The following is a 15408-nucleotide window of genomic DNA, read 5'->3' as shown; positions in this document are numbered from 1 at the left end:
TAACGAGGTGAGATGTAGAATATAAATTTTTGGGCGTTCACAGATTTACAATTTTGATGCTATAATTGAGACGATCGATTGGTGCATCACCAATTAAAATAAAATTTTTGTCGAGTGGAGATATTTTGCATTCTAATGATTTTTTTCTGTCTTTAATGCTAGCATCTTGAAGCAGTACTTCTCTTGAACCTGGCACACACAAGTCGAACGTAGATGCATGTATTTTTGTTTAGGCAAATCAGGACCTATGCAGCTATCTTTAGAGAGAATGCCAAACCTCGTCCCTGAATGACTGCCACATTATTAGCATCGAGTTTCCTCAGCTGTTTTGACAGCATTTCCTCATCCTAACAGCTTGGATCAAACTCACCCAAAACAGACGGAGCTGAATTCACGAGCCTTCAGTTGAACTGTCAACTTTGTGTGGCTGTTAAAGGGGGTGTATATGCATGTGTGCAACTATGTGGGGTTCTCGCTATCCTTTGCAGCTAATGTAAGACGGCTTTGGGCCTGCCCCATGGCAAAGCAGATGGCCAATTAGAGAGCAGCAGGAAGTGCCAGTAATTACCCTCCAGCCCTCTCTTTCCTGCTTTCCTTTACCACCCTCTTTCTCTCTCTTTCTCACACACCAACAAGTAAGAAGATTGAATGAATTAGTGCTGCAGTGACACTGCACTGTGGTAGACAGTTTTACAAATGCGGGCGCACGCACAGGAGAACTGTGATCCTCTCCCAGCAAATGGACGCTCCACGTAATCCTCCCTCTATCTCTTTCTCTGTCTGTCTCTCCATCCTGCGTCACCGGTGTAATTAGGAGGTGGTTCAGGTCTCTCTGTCATTCAGTCGCTTCCTCACAGTTGAGGGAAATGCACACCTACAGGAAGGTTAGTTGAAGGTACTTGAAGATTGTACTTGGAACTCCTGTCTTCAACTTTAAACTCGCTTTATCAACAAGTTGAGAAGTGTTTTAACTGCAGGGGCGGTAAGATAAGTGATGGGTGATGTTTTTGCTGCAGCATGTGAATTTTATCTGGGGTTGCTGCTGCTCTGGGGAAATGAATGCAAATCTTAGCCAGCCGGCCTCTGTGTCATGTAATCGCCATGGAGCTGTGTGGAGTTAGTTGGCTTAACCACAGTGATAAAACGCGCACATCTACACACATCGACTTATAGTGCGTCCTCCTCACACTTACGCCATCTGACTCATGACCTCAGCTCCTTCTTCTTCACTGGGGTTTTGTTTTTGCGGTTTCTCCATCCCGTAGAGATTAGCCAATTGAGGAGTGTCGGCTGGTTTACAAACCAACAACTCTAAAACACACACTCTCTTAGAGCTGCTGTGGGATTCGGTTAAATCCTCAAACAAGGATGTAGGTCTGGACATGAAGTGTTTTTCTTGTGAAAATCTCCTCCCAGCTTGAGGAGTAAATACAGCAGAGTTTGTCTAATGGGTTTCATAGGAACCCCTTCTGTATACGTGTACATAGATATGCAAATGCTCACACCTGCTTCAACACAAAGGCTTATTTTACGACTAGCGGTACACTGATCCAAGATTTTGTTGCAGATTTCTGATCTGTGTTTTCTGGAACAATCTGACGACCTACCAAGGTCAATTTTAGCCAGTTGATTTCCAACCGGTGGATTGCTTCCCCTGGGTTGAAGGTTAGTTTGTGCTTCAAGGAGAGAGTATTAAGTGTCCTCACCTTGTTCACAAGTGAGCGTTAAGTCTAGGTGAGGAAAGGTTAGATGGATTTGATTGGAGCTGGGTTGGTCGTAATCTGGGCACTGTTCGGACTTGCTGTGGTTTAAGGGTGCATTCACACCAGCCCTGTTTAGTCCGCTTTATTTGAACTCTTGTTTGACTAGAAAGTCCGGTTCATTTGGGGAGGTGAAAATGCGCAATCAAACTCTGATGCGGGCCAAAAAAGTGAGCTCTGATCCGCCTAATAACCTAGGTCTTGGTTCATTTGAAGTGAACTGTAATGTGCCTCAAATGTAGTAATAATAATAACAATTTTATTATAACTTCCTGTATATCTTCAATTGAAATCTCAAAGGGCACATTCACAAGCTGATGCTGGCAAGCCACTGCATTGTAGCTACAGCTGCCCTAAGGCAATCTGACAGAAGTGAAGAGTTTTGCACGAAGCGTGAAGGGTCTTGCCCAGGGACACAAATGATGAATGTTGGCAGACCAGGAATCGAACTGGTGATCCACCGATTGCAGGGTGAACTCCTACCACCACCGCTACTGTGTATGTAGGACTGGAATCTGAAAGGCTCATGATCTGTTGCCAAACAGAAATATGAAAACCACCAACTCCATTTTTGTTTGTATTTCATAAAAAATGAAGTTGCCCTCATGTCTTCTTCAGAGGTTTTTGTGTTGTTTCCTTTAGTAGATACTGGTGCGGCGCCATCACAGGCGAATGGGGAGAAAGTTTTTCAAAGGGTTTGGATCGTTTGACACAGTGCAGTGTGAAAGCGAACTGCACCAGATGAAAATGTAACAAATGTTGCAATTTTGGTCTCAGAACTGAGTCCATCAGATGTGAAAATCAAAGGTCTTGGTTTACTGACCATTTTCCAACCTTCAATAATGATTATGAAATTAGATTTTAGACATTTTATTGGGGTGCTATTGGTAAAAGTTTCCAAGCATGGCTCACTTAGGAACTACACAGGAATACCTTGGGAAGTTGGAGAGTGTTTCTTGGATCGGGGTATCCTGGATTCATTCCTGGGTACCACCAAGACTCGATCTCAAATAGGCGGAAGACAATTAAACATGTTTTTTTCTCCATAAATAACAGCTTCTTCCAGAGATGTTATTATATTATTTATTATTCATTCTGTACATTCTCTGTACACATGATTAATGGGATTATCTTGGTTCTGGTCTGTGGTTTTGTCTCTGATCCGTCTCTCCCTCTGCTGTAAGCAGTAACTAAAGTCGACTGTGCAGCAGAGCATCGTTTCTTCTTTTTTCCTTTTTTTGTTTACAGTTTCAGTTAACGTTGTGAGAACATTCTGCTAGGACAGTGCACCTCTTGTAATGTAAAATTTGAATAGTTTATTTTTTCAATAAGTTCATAAACCTGTCAAAGTGGTTATTATGTAAAATAGTGATAATAATCAGCTTTTTACTGCTTTCATATCATTAAAAAAGTTATGTTTCTCTGAGGTTACTTCTGTTTTAAACATTTTTAAATAGTTTTTATTTTTTCTATCTTATTCTAACTTGTTCTTTTTTTTTTTTCTTGTTTTCCCTCAGACCACCAGAAGCTTGAGAGAGAGGCTCGTATCTGCCGTCTGTTGAAACACCCCAACATTGGTAAGTTTTTGTGCAAATTATCAGACGTGGATTACGTTTCTTTTTATTTTCTTCTTCATGAATAAAGAATTTCCAAATGTATTTATTTATTTTTGAGAATAACCCCCTGAGATGTACCATCTCCTTTTAAAGGGAGTCCTTACTAAAACATAAAATACAAATACAGATTATACTGAAATTAAAAGTTAAAAATGCAGGTTTTTTTAATGGTGTTCTTGTCTTTTACCATTATAACATTGCAATAAAAAGTCACCCTCCACCATTATTGTTACACACTAGTATTTCAGACTGCCATTAGCTTTGATTAAGGGATTCACTGTGTTTGTTTCTATAAGCTTCTGCAACGTCACAATATTTATTTCCATCCAGTTGCAATAAGTTTTTCACCAAAATCTTGGTTAAGAAAAAAAGAGTTTGACCTCCTTCAAGACATCCCAAAACTCTCAATGTGGTTAAATATCTGGACTCTGTGGTGACAGAGGTGTGAAGAAAATGTCATGCTCCCTGAGCCACTCGTTCATAATTTGAGCCTGATGAATCCTGGTATTGTCATCTTTGAATATGGGCGTGCCGTTTTGGAAGAAACCAGTCGTTGATGGAATAACCTGGTCATTCAGTAAATTCAGGTCATCAGCTGGATATTATAGCTCGGCTACAATAGACCCTGGGCATGATGGGAGCATCACTTCATCTGAGAAATGAGAAGCTACTTGTTGCGTTGGTTGGTGTCAGTTTGTTGCCAACTGACCTCATCCTTTATTTGCTTTTCATTTATTTCAACTGGATTAGATGTTGCCCAAAAGGTTTAGTTGGTCTCCGTTGACCAAAGCTCATATCTGTTCCTTGTGGAAAACTCTAAATGTATCTTTTGATTTTTGGTTTTTTTCTTGCCACTATTCCATAAAGACCAGATTTGTGGAGTGAACATTTAGTGTTTCAACTCCTGAAAGCTGTGCATTTCTGCAGCTCCTCCATAGTTACCCCAATCCTCTTTATAGGTTTGTAGTTGTGCCATAATCTTTACTTTTTCAAATTATGAGTTGAAGAGTCCTCTAAGATGTCCAAAGCTTGGGATATAACTTAATGCTGCCTTAGATCATTTCTCAACTTTACCCCTGACCTGCTTCATGTGTTTCTGGTCTTCCTGATGCTGTTTGTTCTCTAACAAACCTCTTAGTTCTTCACATAACTGTGTTTATTACTAACTGGGTGACTTCATTTTCTTTAGGGGTATCAGAGTAAAGAGAGGTAACACCAGGGCAGCACAATGTATCACAGATTTATCTTGTGAGCTAATTTAAGTTCTGTGCATTCTAGGGCTGAAACGATTCCTCGAGTGATTCGAGTCCCTCGATTATTAAAATTCCTCGAGGAAAATTGACCTGCCTCGAAGCTTCGTTAATTTATKTTTTATCATTTAGCGCACCGTGTTTCAGCCGGAACATTATTTGCGTTGMGCGGAGCTCTGACTTCCGCCTCTGAGTTGTTGACGGAAGCTACGTGTTAGCGGCATAACGTCCAATCTTCAAGTTCGGCCCGCGGGGATTTTACTGATTGGTGATAATTCCGGGTTTTCATCGTTTTTGTGGGACCAATAAACATCCTTAAAATGACCGGCGCGATGCCGGGAGTTCGGCAGCCTTTCTGCTCCGGAGCTGCTGGTTGAACGGCGGGAAGAAGCTGAGGAGGATTTATACAAGTGAGCGGAGAGACTGAACACGGCGGGCGGCTGAGGGTTGATGCTTACAGGGTGCAGCTTTACGGACGAACCGCACAATAAACTTATATCATCCCGGTCTGAACAAACGGGAGGTGGAACATGGCTGGTAGATGAGTTTCTGAACGGAGGAGCCGTAAATATCCCGTATTGCTACAAAAAAGTAACTGGTAGGGAAGCTCAAATGTGGAAAAAATAGACTGATGTTGATATCCGATAGTAACACTGGTGTTATGGAAGATTTACCAATATTTTATTTCATAATTGTTTTTATCCGATTACTCGATTAATCGTAAGAAAAATCTATAGATTACTCGATTACTAAAATAATTGTTTACAACAGCCCTAGTGCATTCAGACTTTCAATAAAATGTTTCTTTCAGGAGGGACACAGTATTTTTTATTTATTCTGGTAGCTGGGAAGATATTACTACTGTTTATAGTAAGTAATATTGCTACAGCAAAATTATCCTGCAAGGTAGCATATCAGCTCCTTTCCTAATATTATTCAGTCCCGGTGAACGAACAGGTTTCAAATTTTTATTTAGAAAATTTGGATAAGTACTGTGAATTTAGATAACATTATGTGGCAAAATGTAAAAAAGTTGATGGTATGATAAATGTTTGAGGAACAAAAATTTTTTTTTCTTTTGTTAGTTCTGTAATTCATGAACTAACCATGAATTACAGAAGCTACCATTTGTAAAGCACACAAAAGGGGTTCAATGATTTTTATTTATTTATAATCAGAGTTTCAGAAAAAGTAACTCCTGGAGGAAGTTGGAGTTTTTGAGTTCACCATGAAAATCACACATTTGTATGGTTAATTAAAGCAAAAACTCAGGAGCACAAAGTATTGTATAATTGTCTCCGTTTTAAATCCACCTTGTGTATTTCTATTATTTGTGAACCACTGGGGTGTGATTGGGTTATTTGTCAACATTTCTGTTTTGTTGACATATTTGAGTGCATGTATGCTTCCTCACCTGCACAACATCCTTCACATAATTTGTCACTGACTGAAACTGTTAGAAAATTAAAAGCTACTTTGAAATTAGCTGAATAGATATGAATAGATTGTCACTGAGATCTAATTAAACCCGAGTCCTGCTGCTCATGCTAACATTTATTTTTCTTATTCAGTGTGATGGATCATTTTTATATGCTGTACGTTTATACAATTGTTTCGGTTTCAGACATTTTTATTGCCTTTTTAAAGCAGCACTGATTAAAAAATAATGCAGAGTCCAGCTTTAATAGAGATGTTCAATAGCGATGGCTACAATGAAAGGACAAAATCAACGCCACCTTTAGCGCTGCTCTGCTTATTTCTCTTCTGCTCATGTCCTACTTCTCTCTCGCCCCCCCAGGCATTTGCTCACCCCTCACCTAATCTTCCTGTTATCTGTCTTGTCTCTATAGATTTTTTTTCTCTTCATCCTTTTCCTTTCTCCTTTTCTTGACATATCTCGGCGTTGTCTACGTTCAAACTTTAGACAAAGGAGGGTACAAAAGAGGAGACATATGGAGACACGAAAGCAGAAAGAGAAGGAAACAGATGGGAGGAGGAGGGAAGAGCGGTCACACTTGTTTCTTGCTGCAGGGGCATCCTACTTCATCTTATTATACAACTGATATGCACTTTACATAACTATAACTGTTTGTCTGCTGACACTGAACCTAAGCTGTATCTTAGCAGGCGTTGAGGCCATCGGTTGGACAGCGTCCTGCTTTGTCACCATGCTGCTGTTTACTTAACTTGACAAGTTTGGCTGCTGAGGTTGCTGCATGACCGCAGCGCTCTGGCAATATGCAGTTCTCTTTACCAGACTGGGTTATTTGTGGCACCAATTAGAAAACAAAGTCTCTTTCCCATGAAAATTAAACTCTAAATGTCTAGTTTGCTTTTCATTTTTCTAGTTTGAGCTTAAGGAGCCACAAAGCAGATGTTGTCATAAATGGACATTTAATAGAAGTACTAATTACTACAATCATTATTGGATCAGCAACTAATGTCTTATTTGGACAAAATGTTGTGCAGTTGAAACCAGGGAAGCACCAATTGCAGTTTTCTGGCCAACCCCCGATTGCCAACCTTTAAATAGCCAGACCTGACGACCCCGATTTTTTTCGGATGCCAATTTTTTTTTGTCTGAAATGTTTTCTAAATATAGCAAGAAAGTCACTGAATTGGCAACAGTGGGGTGACTATTGTTAACCGCAAATGTGAAAACATGACCTAGTGGGCCGGTCTAAGAGTAGAGCAGAAGAAGACAGCGGTTGATTTTAAGACCTTCAATAAGGTAGATAAGATTGGTGGATTAGATTGGCTTCACATGCAAGTATCGGCCGATCACCATGGTGCCAAAATTAATGAAATCAGCACCGATGAATTGGTGCACCCTTGGTTGAAACCATAAGTTTATGTACACCAAATAGCAAGACATGGCCACCTTTTAACAAAACATGAACACCTTGTTTTTGTCACTGTGAAGTTAAACCAAACTTCTCTTGTGGTCAGAATTACAAGAATTACTTGTTAAATTCCACAATAATGAGAGAAATTATCTGTCAGATTTATCTGTTGTCTTCAAAATCAGAGCTTTTCATAAAGAATAATGACCAAATCTAAATACCATATTTTCCGCACTATAAGGCGCACCGGATTATAAGGCGCACCTTCAATGAATGGCCTATTTTAAAACTTTTTTCATATATAGGGCGCATAGAATAGACTCTTCAGTTTGGGTTGCCAATTTGTTCCGTACTCTATTATTACACATCCACATTTGTAAAGAAATGGTCCCCGAGTACTTTATACAGTAGGCTGCCCCAGTTATTGTTTCACTCACGGTGTTGCGATATTGTGCCCAACTCCTTTCTGGGTAACACAGACCAACCGACACGCTGCCGCCGCAGTCTCTGTCTCTCTTCCCCCGCCCTCCCTGGCTTTAAATGTATTATCAAACTTTATTAACAAACCAGTGTTCTGACAACTATCCCAGCATGCACCGCGCACTTCTTCTTCTATAGGGAAAATGAAGTCGGCGGCTGCTTACCGTAGTTGCTAGACCTGTTGTGGCTCAATATTGGTCCATATATAAGGCGCACTGGATTATAAGAGGCACTGTCGGCTTTTGAGGAAATTGAAGGCGCCTTATAGTGCGGAAAATACGGTAGTTGTTAGCCAACCACTGTGAATGTTTTCCATTGTTCCATCTTTTCTCTGTTAGTGGACAATTTCTCTCACTGTGGGTCACTAGAGTCCCAATCCCCTAGAAATTGTGGTTTTTAGATGGATATGTTAATAGTCATCTATAGTCAATTCTTGCATAGCTTTACATCAGAGCAGGATACGTTTTCGAGATCTTGGAAACTACTTCAAGTTCTATTTAAGCTTTAACTTGACTTTAGTGAATCAAAGTCTGTTTAATCAGTTAGTTCAGGATTTATTAAGGGTGGCGATTATTTTTTCCATATAGAACAGGCACAGATGAAGCTCGGTTTGAATGATTAGTTTCCTCTGCAACGCAAGAGTGAGGAAAATATGAAAACAGAAGAAATGCCTCGGGGGGCACAGTATATTTGACACCCATGTTTGTTGGAGGTGCTAACTTGCCCATACTTGGGTAAAGCTGAGGTTTCACAGCATTGTGCTGGTTTCAAAACAAGAGCTATTTCCTTTGGCTGCTGCTACTTCTGTTTCACATGTTATGCAGTTAAAGACAGTTTGAAAAACTCATTTCATGTTTGCATGATGGCAAAATTTCCACTTTAGTGATTGAACTTCTGTAACTCTTAAGATAAAGAAAACGTGCTTCAGGAGTTTCGGTTTTGCAGTTTCTTTCTCTTTAATTTATGTCTAGATTTAACCACCAAACACTGCAGAAAACCTTATTTCTTTCATCTCCTCGCTGTTTTTATTCTGTGCTCTCACATCCTCCCCTCTCTCTTGCAGTGCGACTTCATGACAGCATTTCAGAGGAAGGCTTTCATTACCTCGTCTTTGACCTGTGAGTATATTCTGTGCACGCACACGCTGACATTTCATCCATGCACATAACCTCGCTTTGTTTGTGTATGCTAACAACTTCTTTCTCTGTCCTTCCTGTCTCATCGACTCTCTCTTCCTCCAAATTCTTTCTTCTCCTGTCCCTCAGTGTGACAGGCGGAGAGCTTTTTGAGGACATTGTAGCCAGGGAGTACTACAGTGAGGCTGATGCCAGGTAAGATTCCCCAACCCAAATGTAAATATCTGTGCAGATACAGGCAGAAATGCACAGTGAAGCCATGTGAAAACGTATCATTGCCACACACAGGCTCATTTTAAATGCACCGCTGTGTCTTGATGTGCTCACACACATAATTGGTTGGCTTGTATTCTTGTCAGGAAATGCATCCTCCCTGTCAACAAGTGCAGTAATGTAGCTTTCTCCCTTTTCTCACGCTGCATTATTTCTGTCAGTTTTGTTGCGGCAAGAATAAGGCGGTAGAAAAGATTTAATGGATCAATTTTGGTTATTTATTGATTGTAATAATCTGCAGTGTTTTAACCCTAGTTTAATATCTCCAGCATTTGGGAAAATGCATTTTTATTATTTTTTCGTCTATTTTCCAGTTGGAGAATAAGAAATCTGCTTTGATCTTTGCTAATTTTGTCTGTGGAAAAACCTGGTTGTCAGTTATAGATGAGAGATACTAGAAGTTAAAGCTAATCCAATCTATGTTGATTGCATTTCATCTCTAATTAGATCTATACAATATATTAAATCTGAATTATCAACCAGTATTGGTGTGTGCTGTATTACACAAGATAATATTACGATAATACATTTTACTGGACAAAATCATCCCATAAATTACTGCTATAAAAGATAATACAGTCACTTTGAGCCCATTTTTAACTAATTTGATTATAATGGGAAAATAATCTGAGGTCATCCAGTCAAAGATTAAGAAAAACTTTGATTTCTAAAAGCATTGGAACTGGAAAACATAAACACCCAAAAATAAACAAACAAAACAACAATAATTAAAATGGATTATGAAGTTTCTTTTCAAGCAGTTCTAGTTATTTAACCAATTGTCTGGTCTCTTCTGGCTTTTGTTGGACACTTTAAGTTCTCAGAAGATAATAGGAAAACTGGAATGACTAAAAAGAGTCAAGAAAATATTAATCTTACTTTCTTTTGTCACCGGTATATTCTGAAATAATATTGCAGTAATAATGTTGTGAGATATCATGCAACTCTAGGTCTAATTCAAAATTATTAAATACTCAAATAAGGTCTGGACTAATTACCAGTATAAAGGTAGACCAGAGTTTAAAATTTTCCTTCTTGACTAACTGGGGGAAATATCGACAGTTTAATCGACTCCCTGAATAATCATTAGTCCCAGCCCTAATTTAGTGGTCGCAGACGAGCATTTTTTATTTATTTCCGTGTCGAGGTATGTGCAATTTGTCAGACTTTTGAGCTGAACTTTAATGGGTGCATCTCTTCGAGCTCATCTTTTGGGAAAGTCCTGATTTTAACCTATTTGTTATAAATGTATGTCCTCTTTAACACCCAACCAGCCTCCTAACGCTGCTGTATGTTAAACTGGGTTAATGTAACACTTTTTTTTCTAAAATACTCTACATTTTTTTAAGCTTAAAAAACAAAACAAAAAAAAAAAACGCAGTGCCGTTTAGAAGTTCACGTTCACTCAAAATGCCAACAGCTGTCATATTTATTTTGAGCTTTTAATCATACATTTTGTTTTATTTCTTTATTTCATTATTTACTGACTACACCTGTTTTAAGCTTTGATGAGCACTGGGAGCAGAAGTTTCTCTAATCCCCACTGGGTCATAATTATACATACAAGCTCCAATACACCCGGCAAGACGTTATTGTATCCATCAATAAAACTTCTGAGTGGATATTTGATAGAGTTGCAATGCAGTTGCTGAATATTAGTTTTGTTTAACCAACTGCCCTTAATGACCTTCAACATAAAATGTGCATCGCTCAAGGAACATTATGTAGGCCATACTTGTTTCTTAACATCTAATAATGATGCAACATGCTGCATTTGGTAAGATGTTTAATATTATCACCAAAGTATTTGTGTCAGTGCAGACCTTGATATTGTGATTTGTGCAGCTTTAATATTTGATCACTCTTAGCAGAATTAGTAGACAGAGATTTAAAGTAGTTGGCTTCCTGGCACTAACTGGCCTTTTGATAATAATCCAAATAAATTCAGTATATCAACTATGGCTGCAACTCCTGATCATTCTAACCAATTTCCTTTCATCCAAGGAGGGCAGTTTGGGTTTAATGGTGCAAAAACTGGACACAGTTGACTGTTCCTGCTGAGAAATGCTTGTCAGGTCTGGTTTTGAAGTAGACACATAAAGGTTGATATCAGTGATGGGGAAATTAAACCATTAGTGTATTCTATTGAGAAACAGAAAATGTTCAATGACGATAACCCTGATAAATTTAATAACACACTCAATGCACAGCATGTGGCTTATCAGGCAGCTTTTTTACAAGATGGAGAAGAGATTGCAACTAGTTGTGTGAAACTGCTTGTTTTAAAAGATGCAATATTTTAACTCTTGAACAGTACTGCAAAATGTGTCTTTACATCATTGTTGCTAGCCGAGACAGTGGAACATGTTTTACTTGTTTTAGGTGATGTGAGTTTAGTTTTGAAACTAAATGTCATTGTTCATAAGTCACATGTTTGATTTGTTCTTGTACTCAGTTTATATAAAAAATATTAAAATAAATGCAATTTTAGAAATTGGATTGTTGGTCTGAAACGGTTGTGATAATTATTGAAATCGTTAAAGAAAAATGTTATATGCAGTAGTCTATATTAACCTTTCAAAAAAAGACTACCTCATTTTCACTGAAAATGTTTTCACTGTATGCTTAAATCGGATTACAAATGAGTTTAAATTAACAAATCGTCAAGTTTCCCATAAAATGATACCAAATTCTAGAAAGTGTTTAGTCAAATGGAGGGGACATTATGTATCTGATGTACAATTTTAACCATTTGTGAATTAATCTAAGAGTCATATACTGTTTAATGTTTATTCATCCTGAAAGAACTGTTTAAATAAATAACTATTACTTACATCAATTAGATTAACTTCTGATGCTGCATCTGCACAAACTTCCTACTTTTTTCTCRAAAATGTACGCCATAACTGCCCTTAAATGCACAGCAGATGCGTCTTTCGCTCCCAAGTGTCTCTCATGAGGCTGCTCTTCCTCATGATTTCTAGATAATGTTGCAGTGAAATGCAGTTTTGTAGTGGCACGAAATTCCCGCAGGCTCCGGCGAAAACACACGACAGACAAATCATGTGCAGCGAACGTCATGTTTTTGTGATGAAGGCCAGTGGCTGACACTTCGCCCTGTTTGTCCTCTTTTCTGTCTCCCTCTCTGTAGTCACTGCATTAGTCAGATCTTGGAAAGTGTCAATCATATCCACCAGCATGATATTGTGCACAGAGACCTCAAGGTGAGTGAGACGACCACGCACACTCTCTTACCCACACCTCTGCTCGTGGCCATGGCAACACACAGATGGCTCTCAGTCTCCGTTTCTTTCTCTCTGCAGTTTTTCTTCCATTTCTGTGTCTTTTTTTCTCCCCTCATCTCCTGTGTTCCCCTCCCGTTTTATTTCCCCCCCCTCTGTTTCTCTATCTGTTGTCACATCTGTCATCCTCTCTGTCCTTGACCGGAGTTGCGCGTATGTGCTCATGCATGTGCGCCCATGCAGAGCACAGAGATGGTGAGTCATGATCACGTGGAGGGGTTCGTCTCCCACCTTTGGCACGGAAAAAGACGACGACTCGAACAATGCATGCATGCATGCAGGATTACATGCATGCATGCATTTTTAGTTCTGCCATGAGCAAAGAGGTTAGGGCACAGCCACAGGAGTTGCCAGGACAACCTGCGTGACGACATGACTCTCGTGCAGCATCGTGGGAGGGGCTTGAGTTGACCTAGATTGCTGATTGGCTCAGTTTCTGATTGGCTTTCAATGCAGGAAGACGGATTCTATGCAACCTCTATTTTTTTTTCCTAACATAGTTTCTCCAAGTCATAGAGACAATCTCTTCACAGGTTCAAATGTTCATTTTTACAGATTTTTACACAGTTTGAGAACTTGTAAAGGTTGCACCAAACAGTTTCAGTTGGTCACATGGAGGTAGAGTAGTGCCCTCTGACTCCCAGCTGGTTGCTTAGGAGACATCCGTCCAATCATCCATTCATTCCATCCACCCATCTGTCCATCCTTTTAATCATCGTTTGTCTCTATCCATCCCTGTTTTCCATCTCGGTTTCCTGTCCATGCGTCCTTCTCTCATCCATCAGTCTGTTTCTCATCCATTTCTCATCCACCCATCCGTTTCTCATCCACCCATCTGTTTCTCATTCACCCATCTGTTTCTCATCTGTCCATCAGTCTATTTCTCATCTGTCCATCAGTGTGTTTCTCATCCACCCATCAGTCTGTTTCTCATCTGTCCATCAGTCTGTTTCTCATCCATCCATTCATCTGTTTCTCATCCGTCCATTCATCTGTTTCTCGTCCGTCTGTTTCCATCCATCCATCCCTCCAACCGTCTTTATTCATTCATTTATTCATCCATCTGTCCATTTGTTTTTCTATCTGTCTCCATTTGTCTAACCATCAGTTTGTTCGTCCAGTCACTCATCCATATGTGCATCCATCCATCTCCCTCTCATCCATTTCTCCATCTGTCCATCCACCCATCTTGCAGGTTCCATATTTAAAATTTGTTTGCCATTTCTCATTTTCATCTGCCGTTGTGAATGTTTTTATACTTTGCTGATTTGAGTCAAGTCGTGTTTTGCTGAATTCTGACGGTTACTGATTTCCCCCCACATCCTCACTGTGTCACCAAGGACTACAATGCTTAAAAGAAAGAACATGTTTAGTAGTTTTCTTAATATTTGGTCATTTTTGTTTGACTATGAAGGAATTCGCAAGGCGAGGGTTGCCAGATTAATGTCTGTTCCACCTTTATGTGATTGTTAATAAGGTAAAGAAAATGTGCATCAGCATAGATGTTATTGGTTGTTGTATTAAAAGGCTGAAAAGGGCAGTGTGTTTTTAGCTTTGTCGCATTTAATCGAGGAATATAATCCAATTTTTCAGTATTTGACCTGCGTCTCGCCGACGCAGAACCTTTCGAGGGAAGCATACGATCTCTGGTGGATTGATTGGTGCATCGCTCCTGAAAACATGCCTCAGACTTCGATGTGCGGTTCCTGTGTCCCAGAATAACGCTATTACTTTGAGCGCTGCATGGCTGATTTGTTAGCCTTTTATCCAGAGTGGGCTTTTTCCTGCGTTCCTTCATGTCCCGCTGCCCAAACTACAGCCCTTTAAAACGCTGCCACACATGCCGCCTCTCGCTAAGTACGCTCTCCGTTTAGCATGCAGCGTGCAGCTCTGCCCAAATGCCTCCCGAGTGGTTTCCATGGCTACCAAACCATGCCCATATAAGGTGTTGTGAAGATTGTTAACTACCCATCCTTTCCCCTTTCTTCTGTCTTTCTGTGGCTTTCTCACACCTTTTCTCCACCCCCACACAATCTGTGTCAAACGCATCAAAAATAAATATTTCTGAAAAAGAACTCCACTGACGAGTGTCTGCAATTATCTTCATCTCTTGTCCTACATTCTGCTTCCCCATATGTGTGTGCGTGTGCGTGCGTGTGTGTGTGTGTGTGTGTCAGCCTGAGAACCTGTTGCTGGCCAGTAAGATGAAGGGAGCTGCAGTGAAGCTGGCAGACTTTGGCCTCGCTATCGAGGTGCAGGGAGAACAGCAGGCTTGGTTTGGTAAGAAATCACACAGAAACTCATGAATGTCCTTTTAGCAGTGGGTAGTTTGAGTTGTTGCTGAATAAGTCTGATAATCTGCAGAGGAGCACACCCACTGCCTCTCAGAAGCCATAGATTATTTGCAGGCATCGTTGCTTAAACAAATCACTTCCACTTTGTAGTTTATGTTTGGGTCATTTTGTCTTGGCTGACAGCTGAGCTGCCTCTGTTTGGCAGAAATGAGTTGATTGAGATGCATTTTCTTGTGACTCCCAAGAATTTTTTCCAGTAAGAGTAGCACAACTTTTACGTAAAACGTAACCATTCTAGAAATTACTCAAGTAAGCAAAGTATTTCATAGAAAGGCGACTCGAGTACTGATCGTTTCATCATAGTACCTGATTTTATGCTGTATTTAAAAATGTCTGACAGAAAAAATATATAAAGGAATGTTCAAATTCTTATATTTTAAAGATGGAAATGAAA

At 39.7% G+C, this 15408-nt stretch overlaps 1 protein-coding gene across 13 annotated transcripts in view; it reads left to right on the top strand.

Moving 5' to 3' along the window:
* The window catches only part of LOC103481524 (calcium/calmodulin-dependent protein kinase type II subunit gamma), a 60518-nt gene that overhangs the window by 13841 nt on the left and 31269 nt on the right, over nt 1–15408 (top strand). For all 13 annotated transcript variants that reach the window (XM_008437034.2, XM_008437030.2, XM_008437028.2 and 10 more), the window contains exons 3-7: nt 3278–3337; nt 9013–9067; nt 9215–9280; nt 12510–12582; nt 14838–14940. In XM_008437034.2, coding sequence (XP_008435256.1) covers nt 3278–3337; nt 9013–9067; nt 9215–9280; nt 12510–12582; nt 14838–14940 — 357 coding nt within the window. The remainder of the gene's footprint in view (nt 1–3277; nt 3338–9012; nt 9068–9214; nt 9281–12509; nt 12583–14837; nt 14941–15408) is intronic.

The sequence above is a fragment of the Poecilia reticulata genome, linkage group LG19 (genome assembly GCF_000633615.1).
Source record: "Poecilia reticulata strain Guanapo linkage group LG19, Guppy_female_1.0+MT, whole genome shotgun sequence".
NCBI lineage: Eukaryota > Metazoa > Chordata > Actinopteri > Cyprinodontiformes > Poeciliidae > Poecilia > Poecilia reticulata.
This window is presented reverse-complemented; position numbering and strand designations above follow the sequence as displayed.